Source organism: Crotalus tigris, unplaced genomic scaffold (assembly GCF_016545835.1).
Source record: "Crotalus tigris isolate CLP2741 ecotype Arizona unplaced genomic scaffold, ASM1654583v1 scf7180000018525.42219311030:4301911, whole genome shotgun sequence".
NCBI classification, from domain to species: domain Eukaryota; kingdom Metazoa; phylum Chordata; class Lepidosauria; order Squamata; family Viperidae; genus Crotalus; species Crotalus tigris.
The window spans coordinates 4,129,405-4,144,855 of NW_024097057.1; the positions used below are offsets into that span (position 1 = coordinate 4,129,405).

At 42.3% G+C, this 15,451-nt stretch overlaps 1 protein-coding gene across 4 annotated transcripts in view; it reads left to right on the plus strand.

The window, feature by feature from the left end:
* NUP93 (nucleoporin 93) overlaps positions 1–15,451 on the plus strand; it is an 82,321-nt gene extending 66,870 nt beyond the window's left edge. For all 4 annotated transcript variants that reach the window (XM_039353835.1, XM_039353834.1, XM_039353836.1 and 1 more), the window contains 14 exons: positions 491–623; positions 3,426–3,583; positions 4,477–4,642; positions 5,884–5,977; positions 7,130–7,321; positions 9,001–9,127; positions 9,712–9,784; positions 9,956–10,000; positions 10,541–10,657; positions 11,673–11,791; positions 12,408–12,525; positions 13,997–14,080; positions 14,876–15,004; positions 15,210–15,451. In XM_039353835.1, coding sequence (XP_039209769.1) covers positions 491–623; positions 3,426–3,583; positions 4,477–4,642; positions 5,884–5,977; positions 7,130–7,321; positions 9,001–9,127; positions 9,712–9,784; positions 9,956–10,000; positions 10,541–10,657; positions 11,673–11,791; positions 12,408–12,525; positions 13,997–14,080; positions 14,876–15,004; positions 15,210–15,320 — 1,666 coding nt within the window. In that variant the 3' untranslated portion in view covers positions 15,321–15,451. The remainder of the gene's footprint in view (positions 1–490; positions 624–3,425; positions 3,584–4,476; positions 4,643–5,883; positions 5,978–7,129; positions 7,322–9,000; positions 9,128–9,711; positions 9,785–9,955; positions 10,001–10,540; positions 10,658–11,672; positions 11,792–12,407; positions 12,526–13,996; positions 14,081–14,875; positions 15,005–15,209) is intronic.

Consider the following 15,451-nt stretch of genomic DNA (forward strand, 5'->3'; position numbering starts at 1 on the left):
AATGATTGATTCCCTCTGCAACATTCCCACAATCACGTGGTCAAAATTTGGGCGCTTGGCAACCAGCGTGTACTCATGATAGTTGCAGCATCCTGGGGTCGCGTGATCCCCATTTGGGACCTTCCCAGCTGTCTTCCAGCAAGCGGTCAATGTGGGGGGGGAGCCAAATTTGCTTAATGACTGCACGATTCACTTAACAGCTGCAGCAATTCGCTTACCAACGGTGGCAGAAAGGTCACAGAATTGGGCACAGCTCACCTAACTGCCGCCTTGCTTAGCAATGGAAATTCTGGCTCCCATCGCGGTTGTAAGTCAAAGACCACCCGTACTGTGGAAAGGAAAGGAAAGGAAATAACCCTTGTAGAATTGTTGTTGTTGTTGTTGTTGTTGTTGTTGTTATGTCTGAGCCCTCTTGGAACATTCTTTGTGTGAAATCAGTAAACGGGTGCTCAGCCACCCGGACTGACCAGCCATGGTTGATTCCTTGCAGCTACAAGAACTACACCTTGATGACGGTCTTTGGAAATTTGCACCAAGCCCAGCTGGGTGGAGTACCTGGAACCTATCAGCTAGTCCGCAGTTTCTTGAACATCAAACTCCCAGTGTCTGTTCCGGGGCTGCAGGTAGGAGCATCTGGGGCACCACAGTCCTAGCAACCTTGGTTTACTTCATTCATTTAGCTAGGCAGAAATGGCAGTTGTCGGGGTGGAGAGTTTATAGTTTTGCAATAGTGGCGAATATCCGTACTCAGGTGTAGGATGAGTGTGAAGATTCGTTCTCCAAGCTTCTGGGTTGGTTTCCGAACCTTTCATTACCAAGCTAGGCAACATCTTCAGCGGAGTTGAGGGGATGTCAGTGTCCATGTTCTTCTGTTTATAAAGGCTTCAGGTGTGGGTGACCTGACCTGAGTAACCTCCCACCACAAGACCCATCAGAAGCCTATCTGATGACTCATCACAAGACCCTCACTTGACACACCCATACCTGAAGCCCTTACCAAGAGAAGCGCACTGACACAGAGTTTATAGTATGCGCAAACGGTGCATGTCGTATCAGCTTTATCAAGATTGCTTAAGACACTTTATGAATATATGTTAAGTTTAAAGATGGAAGAGGAACAAGTTAAATAAACAGTGATAACATGGGCAAAGAGTTTTGGGCATAACATAGAAGTAGAAAACCGGCAAAGCCTTTGGGAAATTCTAAAATAATAAAAGCGGTGGCGTACAAAGAAAATTTATAAACATGTTTTACAGATGGCATTTAAACACCAGTGAGGTTAGCAAAAATGTTTAAAAACATGTTAGCAACTGTTGGAAATGTAGACAAAAACCAGGCACCTATTACCCTCTTTGGTGGACATGCCCCAAAGCCAAAAGATTCTGGTCAAGAATATACATATGGTTAGTGAAAATTACTAAAAAAACACATGGATTTTAAGTCAGAATTATTTTTGTTAGGCATAATTGTAGGAAACTATGAGAAAGAGTGTATATATCTAATTTTACATGTATTAACTGCAGCGAGAATTGTATTCACTCAACATTGGAAAAATGAAGATTTACCAACAGAGGTAAAAAAAAATTAGATTGTGCAGAAATGGATAGATTGACATTGAAAATGAAAGAGAAAGAAGATTCGGTATATTTTAGAACATGGGATACCTTTTATCAATAGCTAGAAAAACGAGGCAGAGAGAAAGGAATTTAACATGTAATTAGTAAGTTAAATGTTGGAAACCCAGACAATATGTTGCTGATAAAATATTAAGCATTTGTGATTATAAAAAAAATAATAAAAAAAGATTGCCAAAGGCCAAAGTTCTTTTAAAAAGACCACTGAAAACATTAATTACAATCTTAAGCTCTTTCTCCAAGATCATTCGAAAACGTAGAAATGGATTGGTTTTAGATCTTGCGTGTGTTTTTTAACGCATCACTGTGTTGTTTTTGGTTGTTATCGATATTGTGTGTGCTTTAGTTTTAATCCTTGTTCGCTGCTTAGACTATTGCAAGATGGGCAGCTCTATAAACTGTTTAATTAAATGAATAAGTATCAGCCCATCAATTTTATTTATGGGCAGAAGGCCCCCAAAAGTTCCTAAGTCTTGATCACCACAAGCTGCTTGGGGAATAGCATTTCCAGGTCTAAATGCCATATTTTAAACACCTATGAGACATAAAGAAAAGCAGCCTGGTATATTTAACCTGACAAGGGGAAAAATGAGCATTTGATAGGTCCCATATACAATGAAATGTTATCCTGAAAAGATACCAGGATTTCTCCCCCCCCCCTCCCCTCGGTACATTCAGAGAAAATCCTAGAACAAATGAGCAGAAACTGCCAGGAACCAGATGTTGATTAAGCATTGGACAAACTTTCCTAAAACTGAGATCAGTTTGACGGTGGGATTCTGTAAATGGCTTGGCAAGGTGGTGAGTTTTTCTTCACTGGCAGAATGTAAACACTTGCAGGGAAGATGCTGTATTGAGTAGAAATTGCTGCGATATAACCTCTAAGATTCTTCTCGGCTCGATGGTTCGTTGTTGGAAAACAGCATCAAGAAAACATAATGGATGGTCTCTGGTGGTGCCTTTTCATTCACATAAAGGCATATTCTGTAGCTAAGCTTTCCACAAATGAAAGACGGGAGAAACAGCGCTCACCAATTCCCCTCTGACCGTATCATCTTCTGCACCATTTTGAAGAATTCCCCAACTGTCTGAAGCACAAAGACATCAGTGTAAGCGGAAATCTGCTAAAATGGCTCCCTGCATCTTTGGAGGCTACTGATAGATGAAATTTGCATTCATGAATATGCAGATATAATGTCTAAAAATATGTACACATAGAAAAGCACCTTTTTCAAAAGACAAACAAGGGTTTGAATTTCACTAAGCGTGTGTTTTTGTTTTTTAAGGTCTGCCAGACTTATTTTTATACAGAGAAAGCTTCAGGCGATGGTATTTGCCACTTACAGTTTAGACATATGTTTCCCATCATCTAAATTCAAAGTCTTCATTACAATACAGGCAGTCTTCAACTTACAACTATTCCTTTAGTGTCCGTTTGAAATTACGACACTGAAAAAAAGGGACTGGTGACACTTAACAACCGTTGCAGCCTCCCCGTGGTCCCACAGTCAAAATTCGGATGCTTGGCAACTGACTCCTATTTACGACGGTTGCAGTCTCCCAGGATCGTGTGATCCCTTCTGACAAGCAAAGTCAATGGGGAAGCCAGCTTCACTTAACAACCATGTTACTAATTTAACAACTGAGGGCAAGAAAGGTTGTAAAATGGAGCATGCAACTCATTTAACAGCTGTCTCTCTTAGCAACCTAAATTTGGGGCTCAATTGTTAAGTCAAGGGCTACCTAGGAGAAGTCAAATGTCCGGATGTTTTTCTACTTCTGTTGTTTTAGGACGGGGAAGTGGAAGGTCACCCAGTTTGGGCAATCATTTACTATTGCATGCGATGTGGGGATTTGATGGCCGCCATGCAAGTGGTTAACCTGGCTCAGCACCAGCTGGGAGATTTCAAAACGTGGTTCCAGGAGTACATGCACAGCAAAGACAAAAGGTACTCGGATATTGCTGGAAGAAGCCAGGAAAAAATATGACTGTCTGGGGGTGACGGGAGGCAGAAGAAATAATTCCACTGAAAGTCATGATTCTGATTGGAACTTCAAATGCTGGGCATTTCTGCTCATCTCCAAAATCAACTTGAAGAAAAGACGGCTTCAAGTTTTTAAGTTGCGCACAAGATGTTTGATACCTTAAATCAGGGGTCTTCAAACTTGGTTCTTTTATGACTTGTAGACTTCAACTCCCAGAATTCCTCAGTGGCTGAGGAATTCTGGGAGTTGAAGTCCACAAGTCATAAAAGGGCCAAGTTTGAAGACCCCTGCCTTAAATCGGTGTTTCTCAATCTTGGCCCCTTGAAGACATGTGGACTTCAGCTCCTAGAATTCCCTAGCTGGGGAATTCTGGGAATCGAAGTCCACAATGTCTTCAAGTGGCCAAGGTTGAGAAACACTGCCTTAAATTAATGATTCTGAAGCAGTTGGGCCTCGCAGAAGGTGCAGCCGTTTGAAAAATGCACTTAATTTTGTTTTTTGTTTTTGCTTCAAGTGGAACATATCTATTTTTAAAATTAATCACTCTTTCTGAGTGTGAAGCTACATTATGTTAGTGGGAAGAAATAATTTGGATCTGTTGTTTCAATCCATCTGACAAGTCTGAATTTGGATTGCTGATGTTATATTATTAGGACGGTTTCTGAAATATAAAGTACGGTGAACTCCACGAGAAACAGAGTTCAATCAGCAAAAAAGCATCAAAAAAAAAGTATTTCTGTTACAGGGAAGCTGCTCGGCTCAAAAGACGACTTTTTGCAGCATGGGTAGGCGGTTTGAGAAAAAAACAAACCCCCAACTTTGGCTCAAGGTTCAACTTCCTCTTTTAAAATTGTAGGCTTTCTCCTGCTACTGAGAACAAAGTTCGCCTCCACTACAGACGGGCTTTGAGAAACAACACTGATCCTTACAAAAGAGCTGTGTATTGTATCATAGGCCGGTGTGATATTGCTGATAACCACGGCGAAGTTGCGGACAAAACCGAAGATTATCTTTGGCTGAAGGTAATCGGCTTCCCTTCAAAAGGATTGTTGTGGCTGCCACCTTTTTGACCGTATTCATTTTTTTCTTCCTCTTCATATAAACTTAAGGGGCGGCACAGGTGCTCAGTGGTTAAAGATGCTGGGCTTGTCGACTGGAAAGCGGCAACTTAGGTTCAAGTCCTGAGCACCACACAAAGGGGTGAGCTCCCGTCCTCATCCCAGCTCAAGGACCATGATATGTAAAGACACACTGGGGATACTGTGTCCATTTCTGGCACCATGATACCAATAATAATAATAATAATTATTATTATTATTATTATTTTGAGACCCTTGAAAGTGTGCAGAGAAGAGCAACGAAGTTGATAAGAGGTCCAGAGGTAAAAGTGTATGATGAATGGTTGATGGAACTAGGCATATCTAGCTTATCAAAGGATTAGGGATAACAGTGGTCTTCCAAAACTTGGGGCACTGCCAGACAGAAAAGGTAGTCAACCTATTCTCCAAAACATCTGAGGTAGGACAAAAAACAATGGGTGGAAGTGGGTCAGAACTAAAGATCAACTTCCTCACAGTAAGAACAATTAATCACTGGAACAGCTTGCCTCTCAGAGTTGTGAGTGCTCCATTGCTGGAGGTTTTTTTTTAAAAAAAAAAAAAGATTGGAAAACTATTTATCCATGATAATATAAGGACTTCTGCCTTGGGCAGGTGAGTTGGACTAGAAGACCTCCAAGGTCCCTTCCAGGCTTATATTTCTATGATTCTTGGCTTTTGGAAAGTTTGTTTGTTTATTCACATGAGAAGCATCACAATTAAAATAAGGCATACAACACGATGTAAGCTTTAAAATATAAAATACAAGATTAAAAAAAGTTAAAGGGATCCTGCCTGAAACGAGCGACATTAAATAGTGTTCTGACACACTGCCATGAGTGTACATGGATCAGGACGCAAAAGGGTATACATATATGTTGTTTTCTGCATGTCGCCACAATTGCAAAGGGCAGAAGCCACCAGATCGCCCCCATTTGTTCAGAGTGGGTCTCTGGATCTTGAACCCGTGCACAGTTTATTCAACGATTTCCACACTTCCCAGTTTTCGCCAGACCCAGGTGCCAGCCCTTCCATTGCTTCCTTCCATCCAGTGTTGGTTCTTTGTAGCTTCTCATAGATCTATTCCGCTTTTGGAAAACCTATTGCATGCATCCATTGGGAAAAGAAAGAGTGATGCACAAGCTACTTTTCCCATCTTTTTCTAGCTGAATCAAGTATGCTTTGACGAGAACGGTTCTAGCGCGCCACAAGACAGGCTGACTTTGTCCCAATTCCAGAAACAGCTGCTTGAAGATTATGGTAAGTTCAGCTAAGGAGAATACCTGGAGATTTCTGAAAATAAACTACTACGCAGAAAGGTGATCCCAAGATCTTGAGTAGATCTGGTTCTGGGACTTTTAAAAATGAGTTTGTCCAATAAACCGACACGGCGTATCCAAGTAAGCATTCTTGTCTGAGCATCTCGGCTTCAGTAGATAGTAAAGACTCCGAAACTAGCAATTTATGACTTTTCTTAAAAAGCTAGACTGATACCACTATCTTATCTTAGCAGTGATATTTAAAAAATGTTTATGATTCCATCTGCCTTGCCACCTGTTCTGCAGCTTTCCTGCTAAGTCTGTCTTTTAGGATGCCCTGTCAGGCTTTCTGGAAATGGTGAAAGTTTTAAATCAAATTTAAAAAAAAAACACTTCCATTCTCTTCCATTCCATGTCTCTTCCATTCAAATGTAAATGGTTGAGTTTGGGACTTGGGGTCACTGTTAATTTTATCCTGAACTTTAAAGTTCTTCAATTCTGCAGTTTTTCCTTTCCTTTTCCTGTTCGTCGGCCCGAGTGATGCCCAGGGTAGAAAAACAGGATACAGACAGTCCTCATCTTACAACAGTTCATTTAGCGACCATTTGAAGTTACAACGATAAGAAAAAAAGTGACTTACGACCATTGCAGCATCCGCACAGTCACGTGATCCAACATTCGGCCGCTTGGCAACTGACTCATACTTACGACGCTTGCAGTGTCCCGGGGGTCTTGCGATCCCCTTTTACGACCTGACAAACAAAGTCAGCAGGGGAAGCCAGATTCACTTTAACAACCATCAGTACCAACTTAACAAATGCAGTGATTCACTTAAAACAGGGGTAAGCTAAGCTGGCTCAGGAATTCTGGGAATTGAAGTCCACGAGTCATAAAAGAGCCAAGGTTGACTACTCCTGACTTAAAACAATAGTGGCAAGGAAGGTTGTAAAATGAGGCAAAACTCGCCTCACAATTGTCTTGCTTGGTGATGGAAATGCGGGGCTCAATTGTGGTCGTAAGTCGAGGACTTCCTGTACCAGTAAAATAAATCATTATTTCTGCTTTCTGATCTTTTTTTGGGGGGGGGGGACAACTGACATCTGCATTTTTGAGGATCAGCTGTAAGACCTTCTTCCCTTGTGCTTTTCTTCAGGCGAGTCGCACTTTGCCATGAACCAGCAGCCATTCCTCTACTTCCAAGTCTTGTTCCTCACCGCCCAATTTGAAGCTGCCATCGCTTTCCTTTTCCGCACCGAACGCTTGCGTTGCCATGCGGTGCACGTGGCCTTGGTTCTCTTTGAACTGAAGCTGCTGCTGAAATCTTCTGGGCAGACTGCACAACTCCGTAAGTTTTGTTGGACTGTGGCCATGGCGCCGTTGGAAGCCTTCCGAGAATAGAGGGAGAAGCCATTTTGAACCATAGAGTGTCCTATGAAGAGAAGCATGAAACAGAGAGACACTTTTAAATAATTAGACCAGCATTTCTCAGTGTTGGCAACCGGAAGATACGTAAACTTTAACTCCCAAAATTTCCCAGCCAGCAAGGGGAATGGGTGGGGGATTCTGGCTGAGGAATCGTGGGAGCTGAAGTCCACTCATCTTCAAGTTGTCAACCCGGGGCCTAAAGAGAGTTGTTATGACCTCACAACAATTGCACAAAGGGTGTGGAATGGCCAATTCATTATCTTATATTGCACTGGTGAGCAATTGATGGGTGACATACTGCATACCCAGAATTCCCCAGGACTGCACTGTCAACATTTGGCCCCGTGTTGAGTTTTCACTACATAGTTTTTTTTTTCATTTTTTCCTAAATACAACAAAGCTCAACCTGCCTCATTTTGATAATTTAATAAGATTAGGCTTACCGTACCTCTTGGAAAGATAAAATAATTGTCGGACAATTTGGGATGATACATCTCTTCCAATGGTATCCCGCTCTTATTAGCATTTCTTTTCTGTTTTTGGTTTGTTTGTTTTTTTAAGAAGCACGACCCTGGGTTTTCAAAGTAGGGAACAATTCATAAATCAGTATTTTGTTCTTTTCTTGGGCTTGCTGAAAGCAGCCCTAAGAATTACGATACAGTGGCCTCTTGGTAACCACAGTATATTGCCTGTCAATGAAAGTTTTGTTTTCAGTTTCCTTGGCTAATCCCATTAACAGCTGTTGCAAGTTATCAAAGTCACCAGTTCCGGTGACTGTCACCACATGGTGGCAGACAGCCAGATCAACAGCCGAGAAAAATAAATGAACATCAGGAGAATAAGCTTATTGTCCTGCTGTCCTGGGCGGGAGAAGATACAAAACTCGTCAAATATCCTAATAAGTCTGGGAGATGCCTACAGGAGCTGCTTTTCTTGCTAACACTATTACATCTTTTTCTCCTCTTTGTGACTTCCAGAATTAGGTGAAACATGGAGAAGATACAATACAGGACACTCGCCTAATTAACATTTAAACAAGAAACAAATTGACATTTATTAGCTAACTTAAAACGGCTTCCAAAGAGCTTCACTTAATTCCACAGTCAGTCACTGCTTGCCTAGGACCCTCGGATGTCTTAGAACTGTTTTTCCAAACTGTAACTCCTAAATCCCTCTTTCTTCATCCTTCTGGAATATAAACTGGAAGGAAGTGATCCATGTTACCATGGTTTGATTGGCAGTTCAGCTAGAAGGACATAGAGAGAGAGAGAGAGAGAGAGAGAGAGAGAGAGAGAGAGAGAGAGAGAGAGAGAGAGATCTCAGTTGTGTAGAACATGGTGATAGAAATCCACACAACAACATCAGAATTTCTTATCTTACTGTCTTCCCAGTAGCCTTTCTCATTGGAAGTTGTTGTGTTAAGATCTTTGGGAAGATTTTCAAGTAGCTTATGATGGTGATATCAGTCTTTGAATTCTGAATCTCTGGGAACTGGAAGAGGATTGCTCTTAAATGTGGATTTTATCCTTCTGGACACCCTTGGTTACTTTTTTGGACAAAATGGTGCTGTTGCACAATCTTTGCCTCATTCCATTGCAGTGAGCCATGAGGCTGGTGACCCTCCGGCCACCCGGCGCCTGAATCTTGTCCGACTCCTGATGCTATATACCCGCAAGTTTGAGTCCACAGACCCCCGTGAAGCCTTGCAGTACTTCTATTTTCTCAGGTTAGTTCCTGCCCTACTTAAGCCAAATGATTATTCATTTTTATAGGATTAGGAATAGGGTTAGGGTTGGGGTTAGAGCTAGGATTTTTTAAAATACAGTAACATTTTTAATGTGGTCTGGGTTCATGTATTTAAAAAACAATGAATAATAGTTAATTAACATAAATGATATGTTAATCGCTCAGTAGTTGTCTTCTTACTAATATATATTCAATGTCACATATCACAGTCCTTTCTCTCTAACTCGCTTTCCTAGCCATTGGTAAAAATTATCCCATGTTCTAAAATACACTGAGTCTTCTTTCTCTTTTATCTTCAATGTCAATGTGTCCATTTCTGCACAATCTAAGTAGATTTTCTTAATTAATTCTTCCTCCATTGGTAGATTTTCATTTTTCCAGTATTGGGCAAATAGAATTCTAGCTGCAGTTAATACAATGTAAAATTAAGTATGTACAGTCTTTCTCATAATTTGCTCCTATTATTCCTAACAAAAATAATTCTGGCTTAAAATCTATATGTTTTTTAGTCATTTTCTCTAACCGTAAATGTATTTTTGACCACTTTTGTGATCCCTGTTTTAGGAATGAGAAGGACAGCCAGGGCGAAAACATGTTCCTGCGTTGTGTGAGCGAGCTGGTGATTGAGAGCCGAGAGGTAAGCAGCCGTAATTTGGGGGGGGGAGATCTGTCTTAACTTCAAACAGTTGCTCAGCAATTGGTCAGCAAGTTGAGGATGACCTGTATCCATTAAAATCTTGATCATTCATAATGGGAGTACCAGCATATCTTTCCTAACTCTTGTTCTTGTTTTCTCTTGCACGGATAGTTTGACATGATTCTTGGAAAACTGGATAACGATGGCAGTAGGAAGGTAACCTTGAGTATACAGCTCTCTCTTCTCTTCTTGTTTTGAATAGCCAAATGAAACTGAATAATAAATCGCTTTTTTCTGTGCCGCTGAAACTTTGAATGGTCACTAAACAAGTGGTTGTAAGTTGAGCACTACCTGTAATTAATCTGAAGGGAAACCCATCCGCTTTCTTATTTAAGTTACAGGTGCTTGTAGGGTCCTGCTAGAATTTCCCTTAGTACAGGGCTCTTCAAACTTGGCCCTTTTATGACTTGTGGACTTCAACTCCCAGAATTCCTGAGCCAGCCATGCTGAGGGGAAAGGGAGAGGTTTCCGAACTGAGCCATACTGGCTCAGGAATTCTGGGAGTTGAAGTCCACGAGTCATAAAAGAGCCAAGGTTGCCTACCCCTGGTCTATACGCTGTGAGTTAATAAAGAACTGGCTGGATTGTTCTATGTCACTCTTGGGCTGGGGATGACACTATTCAGTTTTCCTCAAGTCTTTTTATTTTTATTTATTTTATCTCACCTTTTTTTTTTAATTTGTCATCTTTTACCAGCCTGGAGTTATTGACAAGTTTACCAGAGACACCAAGCCAATTATTAATAAAGTGGCTTCAGTGGCAGAAAACAAAGGATTGTTTGAAGAAGCTGCCAAACTGTATGACCTTGCCAAGGTAAGTGGAGGATGAAAGATGTGTTGGATATGCCTTGCGTGACTTGTAGAAATAATAAAAGGAAATAGCACTTAGCAACAGCACTCGGACTTACACACCGCCTCACAGTGCTTCACAGCCCTCTCTAAGTGGTTTACAGCGTCAGCATTTTGGCTCCAACGATCTGGGTCCTCATTTTACCCAAAAGGCGGGATTCAAATACAGGCAGTCCTCAAATTACGACCACAATTGAGCTCAAAATTTCTGTGGCTAAGTGAAACATTTGTCAAGTGAATTTTGCCCCCACTTTCCAAACTTTCTTGCCAAAGTTGTGAAGTGAGTAACTCGGTTGTTAAGTGAAACCGGCTTCCCCCATTGACTTTGGTTGTCAGAAGGTTGCCAAAGGGGATCACGTGACTCTGGTCACTGCAACCGTCATAAGTACAAGTCACTTGCCAAGCGTCTGAATTTTGATCATGTGACCCTGGAGATGCCACAATGGTTGTAAGTATGAAAAACGGTGCCGTTGTAACTTCAAAGGGTTACTAATCGAACTGGTGTAAGTCGAAGAGTACCTGTAAGCAAACATCCAGTTGTGAAGCCTTCTGGAAGGTTTAATGGCACATCTGCTTTTAATTTGTTGCAGATATAAAGTACAAGGCCTTTCTTAGCTTTTTCACCAACTTTGCTCCCTGCCTCCCACCTTAATTGATCCAGGGAGTCCCTAGGTCAGGGGTGGGCCACCTTGGCTCTTTTATGACTCGTGGACTTCAACTCCCAGAATTCCTGAGCCAGCCATGCTGAGGGGAAAGGGAGAGGTTTCCAAGCTGAGCCCTGCTGGCTCGGGAATTCTGGGAGTTGAAGTCCACGAGTCATGAAAGAGCCAAGGTTGCCTACCCCTGCCCTAGGATCTGCCCCCTAGCCCTCCCTTCTCCCCCTTCCTCCCCCGGTGATTGCTGCTCTGCTTCCGGCTTTCCGGAAGGCCTTTTTAACTAAGTCCTGCAATGCTTCCTTTCTCTGTTTCTGCTTTCCTCAGAACCCTGACAAAGTCCTTGAGCTGATGAACAAGTTGCTAAGCCCTGTGGTGTCTCAGGTCAGCGCTCCCCAATCTAACAAGGAAAGGCTGAAGAACATGGCACATGCCGTTGCGGAGAGGTGAGAGACTGGCCTGGGGCAGGGGGGGAGGGGTGGGGCTTGGGAAATCCTGCCCAGGCCAGCACAGCCAGGTTACTTTGACCTTCTCCATCGAAGCTTGGGGAGAAGCCTTGGATTATGCATTCAGAGGTCGTGCACTGAGCTAGAATAGCATGTATGCTGCTGCTGCTGCTGCATTTTAGGGCACAACTCACATAACAATCGCCTTGCTTAGTGACAGAAACTCTTATGCCAATTGTGGTCGTAAGCTGAGGACTATTTGTGCCTGAAACCTGCCTCTTTTCTTAACTGCTGAATTGCTGAGAGAACATGAGAGCCACTTTGGTCTAGCAGTTCAGGCACCAGTTTAGAAAGCGGGAGATCTTGAGTTCTAGTCCTGCCTTAGCCATGAAAGCCAGCTGGGTGACTTTAGGCCAGTCCCTTTTTCTCAGCCCAACCACCAATAGGGTTGTTGCTGTTGTTTTGGGGAAAATAGAAAGGGGAAGATGTGTTGAATATGTCCTCCACCTTTGGGTTGTTTGTAAAAATAATAAAAGACGGGATACAACTAAATAAATAGCAAGCTGCGAAGCCTTCCCAAAGCTTTAATGGCGCATCCTCTTTCAATTTGTTGCAGGTATAAAGCACAAGGAATAAGTTCCAAGAAGCCAATGGACTCAACCTTTTATCTCCTGTTAGACCTGATCACCTTTTTTGATGAGTATCACGCTGGCCATATCGACAGGGCCTTTGATGTAAGCTTCCCTCACCTTTGTCTCTGAAACTGTTCAACTTTAGCTGGTTTTGAGTCTGCCTCCAAATAGGAAGGGTTGAATTTTACACTGGAACAAGTGGCCACTGGTTAACTGTTCTTGTCTCGATGGCAACTAAAGCAGCCCATGAAAACTGGCTGAATAACAATAAAATGGCCTTAAGGGACACTGGGCACCGGTGGTGGTGGCTGTTGGTAGAATCATGACTATTCCTTGGTGTAATTTGTTTTTACGTTAGCCGTAAAGATTAAGATTCTTGATTTGTGTAGGATGGCATTGCAATATTTTTTTTTAGCTTTAATCAGAGTCTATAATTGACAGGGTTGTCCTGATTTTTTGCCTAGTTATTTCTCAGTTTTTAAACTGAGCTACAGATTGGACAGGGGGAATCAGGTGAATGGAAAGCTCAGGAAAAATAATGGGGAAAAATTGCATAGGATTCAGCAATCAAAAAATAAAAAAAATCAAAACAAGCAAACAAACAAGAAGACCATGGCAAAATTTTAAGATACAAGACTCCATCTCTTTAAGCCTGACTTGGAAGTATTCATAATATTATGCCATGTTATTATATTATAACAACCAATATTATTATTGTATTGGTTGTTCGGGTTTTCTCCCGCATAAAATTCGAAGTGTCTTGGCGTCATCTTCAGGCTGGTGTTTTCAGCTTTGTGCTTCGAGGAGCACGAAGCTGAAAACACCAGCCTGAAGATGACAAATGGGACTTCGTCGAAACGTCGCCAAGACACTTCCAATTTTACGCGGGAGAAAACCCGAATAACCAAAGACCTACATACATACGTACGTACGTACATACGTACGTACGTATGTATGTGTATATATATATATATATATTTCCTACTCAGCACACAGAGTAGTTAGGTTTGCAATGCGGGGGCTTTCCCCCTCTCTAACAAATGCTATATTACGTTCCCGTTGGCATGATTTGGGGGTACAGAGGCCACAGGGAAGAGGATTGCATATTGCCCCGTTCCTGATCTGGCCAAGAGGTAGTCAACCTCTCAGAGAGCAACAGTCTGCAGTCTGGAGAGACCTGTTTACAGCAAATTTTCCAATGTCCAATTCCTGCTGATTCTGGTTGCAGTTGAAACTGACACGCTCAAGTCACGTCCTCCTGCAAGACCAGTCCCAGCAACAGTAAACTGGAGAAACAGCAGGTGGATCTTAAGAAACTTCCCGGGGTAACGGTCTTTGTTTTAAACTTAAGCTGGATCCGTAGTTACTGAATAGAATATTACTCGGTCTCTAAAATGTTTTATCTTGCTGCTTTTATTGGTTGTAAGCCGCCTAAAGATAACTCCATAGGCAAGATGGGCAGCGCAGAAGTTAAATAAGTAAAGGGAGGCGAATGGAGAAGCAGATATACCAGCAATGTCTCGTTCTCTCCACTTGTATTGATTGTACCTTATCTATGCATCTTTCACTGCAGATCATTGAACAGCTAAAATTAGTTCCACTGAGTCAAGAGTACGTGGAAGAGCGAGTCGCAGCCTTCAGGCATTTCAGCGATGAAGTAAGCAAGGAGCTCTTTCTGTCCCTTTCCTTTCTCTGTCTAAATCAGGCATAACATCAGAGTTCTTGTGCTGTGGGAACTATGACCGCTGCTACTGCCTGGTTTTGGTACTTCACAGCCTGCCCCCCTCCAAAAGACTTTGAATCTGAAACACACCAGACTTCAGATAAGTTGTTCTGATCATACCAGCTATGTCCCATTGCAATTCCAAAAATATTCTAGGCCCGGGGTAGGCAACCTTGGCTCTTTTATGACTCGTGGACTTCAACTCCCAGAATTCCTGAACCAGCACGACTTAGCTTGGAAGCCTCTCCCTTTCCCCTCAGCATGGCTGGCTCAGGAATTCTGGGAGTTGAAGTCCACCAGTCATAAAAGAGCTAAGTTTGAAGACCCCTGCCCTACTGGTAAGCTGGAGATCTCATTGGAGGACAATTTGTTTGAATTTTTCATCTTTTATTCTCTTTCACTTTTTTGGGGAAAAGCGAATGTATGTATACTGCTTCTATTCCAATTCTTAAAGCCCGTTAACAGACTAAAATTGGCCCAGAAAATTGCGACACTGTTAAGGGGCGAATGGAAGTAGGAGGCCAGAATTGGCATGATCTCAATGTTCAGTAGAACTTCCCAGATATGAATCCCCCCCCCCATTCCTGGAGTAGCTGCCACCAAAGAAAACCTGGAGAACAATATGAGGTCCACTCAGTAATCTCTAGGATCAACCAATATGACCTTCAGCTCTCCTTTTTTTGTTGTTTTCATTCTACTTGTCTTTTCTTCCCCTCTTACTTTTCTTAGATCAGGCACAATTTGTCAGAGGTGCTGCTTGCCACAATGAATATCTTGTTTACCCAGTATAAGAGGTTGAAATGTGCCAGCCCAGCCACGCCTGCTAGGCCCACCCGGGTCATAGAGGACCGAGATTCAGTAAGTTTTTTTTTTTTCCATAATAGACAAGGTCATCCTTTCAGCTCAGCTTATATTCACAGTAGTGATAATAAAGGTCTACTTTTCACTGCTGTACAAAGCTGACTTTTGAAATTAAGCAATTGAGCTAATGAGCCTATCCCAAGCTATCTTTCTCTCTCCAGATCCAGCTAATTTTTCTTCTTCTTCTTTTGATACCCCTTAGCAACTCCGATCTCAAGCTCGGGCACTCATCACCTTCGCCGGGATGATCCCCTACAGAACGTCAGGGGACACCAACGCTCGGCTAGTCCAGATGGAGGTTCTCATGAACTAGCTAGGCAGGGAAGTTGGTTCTTTTGTGTGCACGTTGAAAGGGTGATGGTGACGGGCCTCCTGTTTAATTTTCGTTTTCTTTTTTTGTCCGCATTTCCCTCCACCCCAATAAATAATTTCTTTGGATTTATA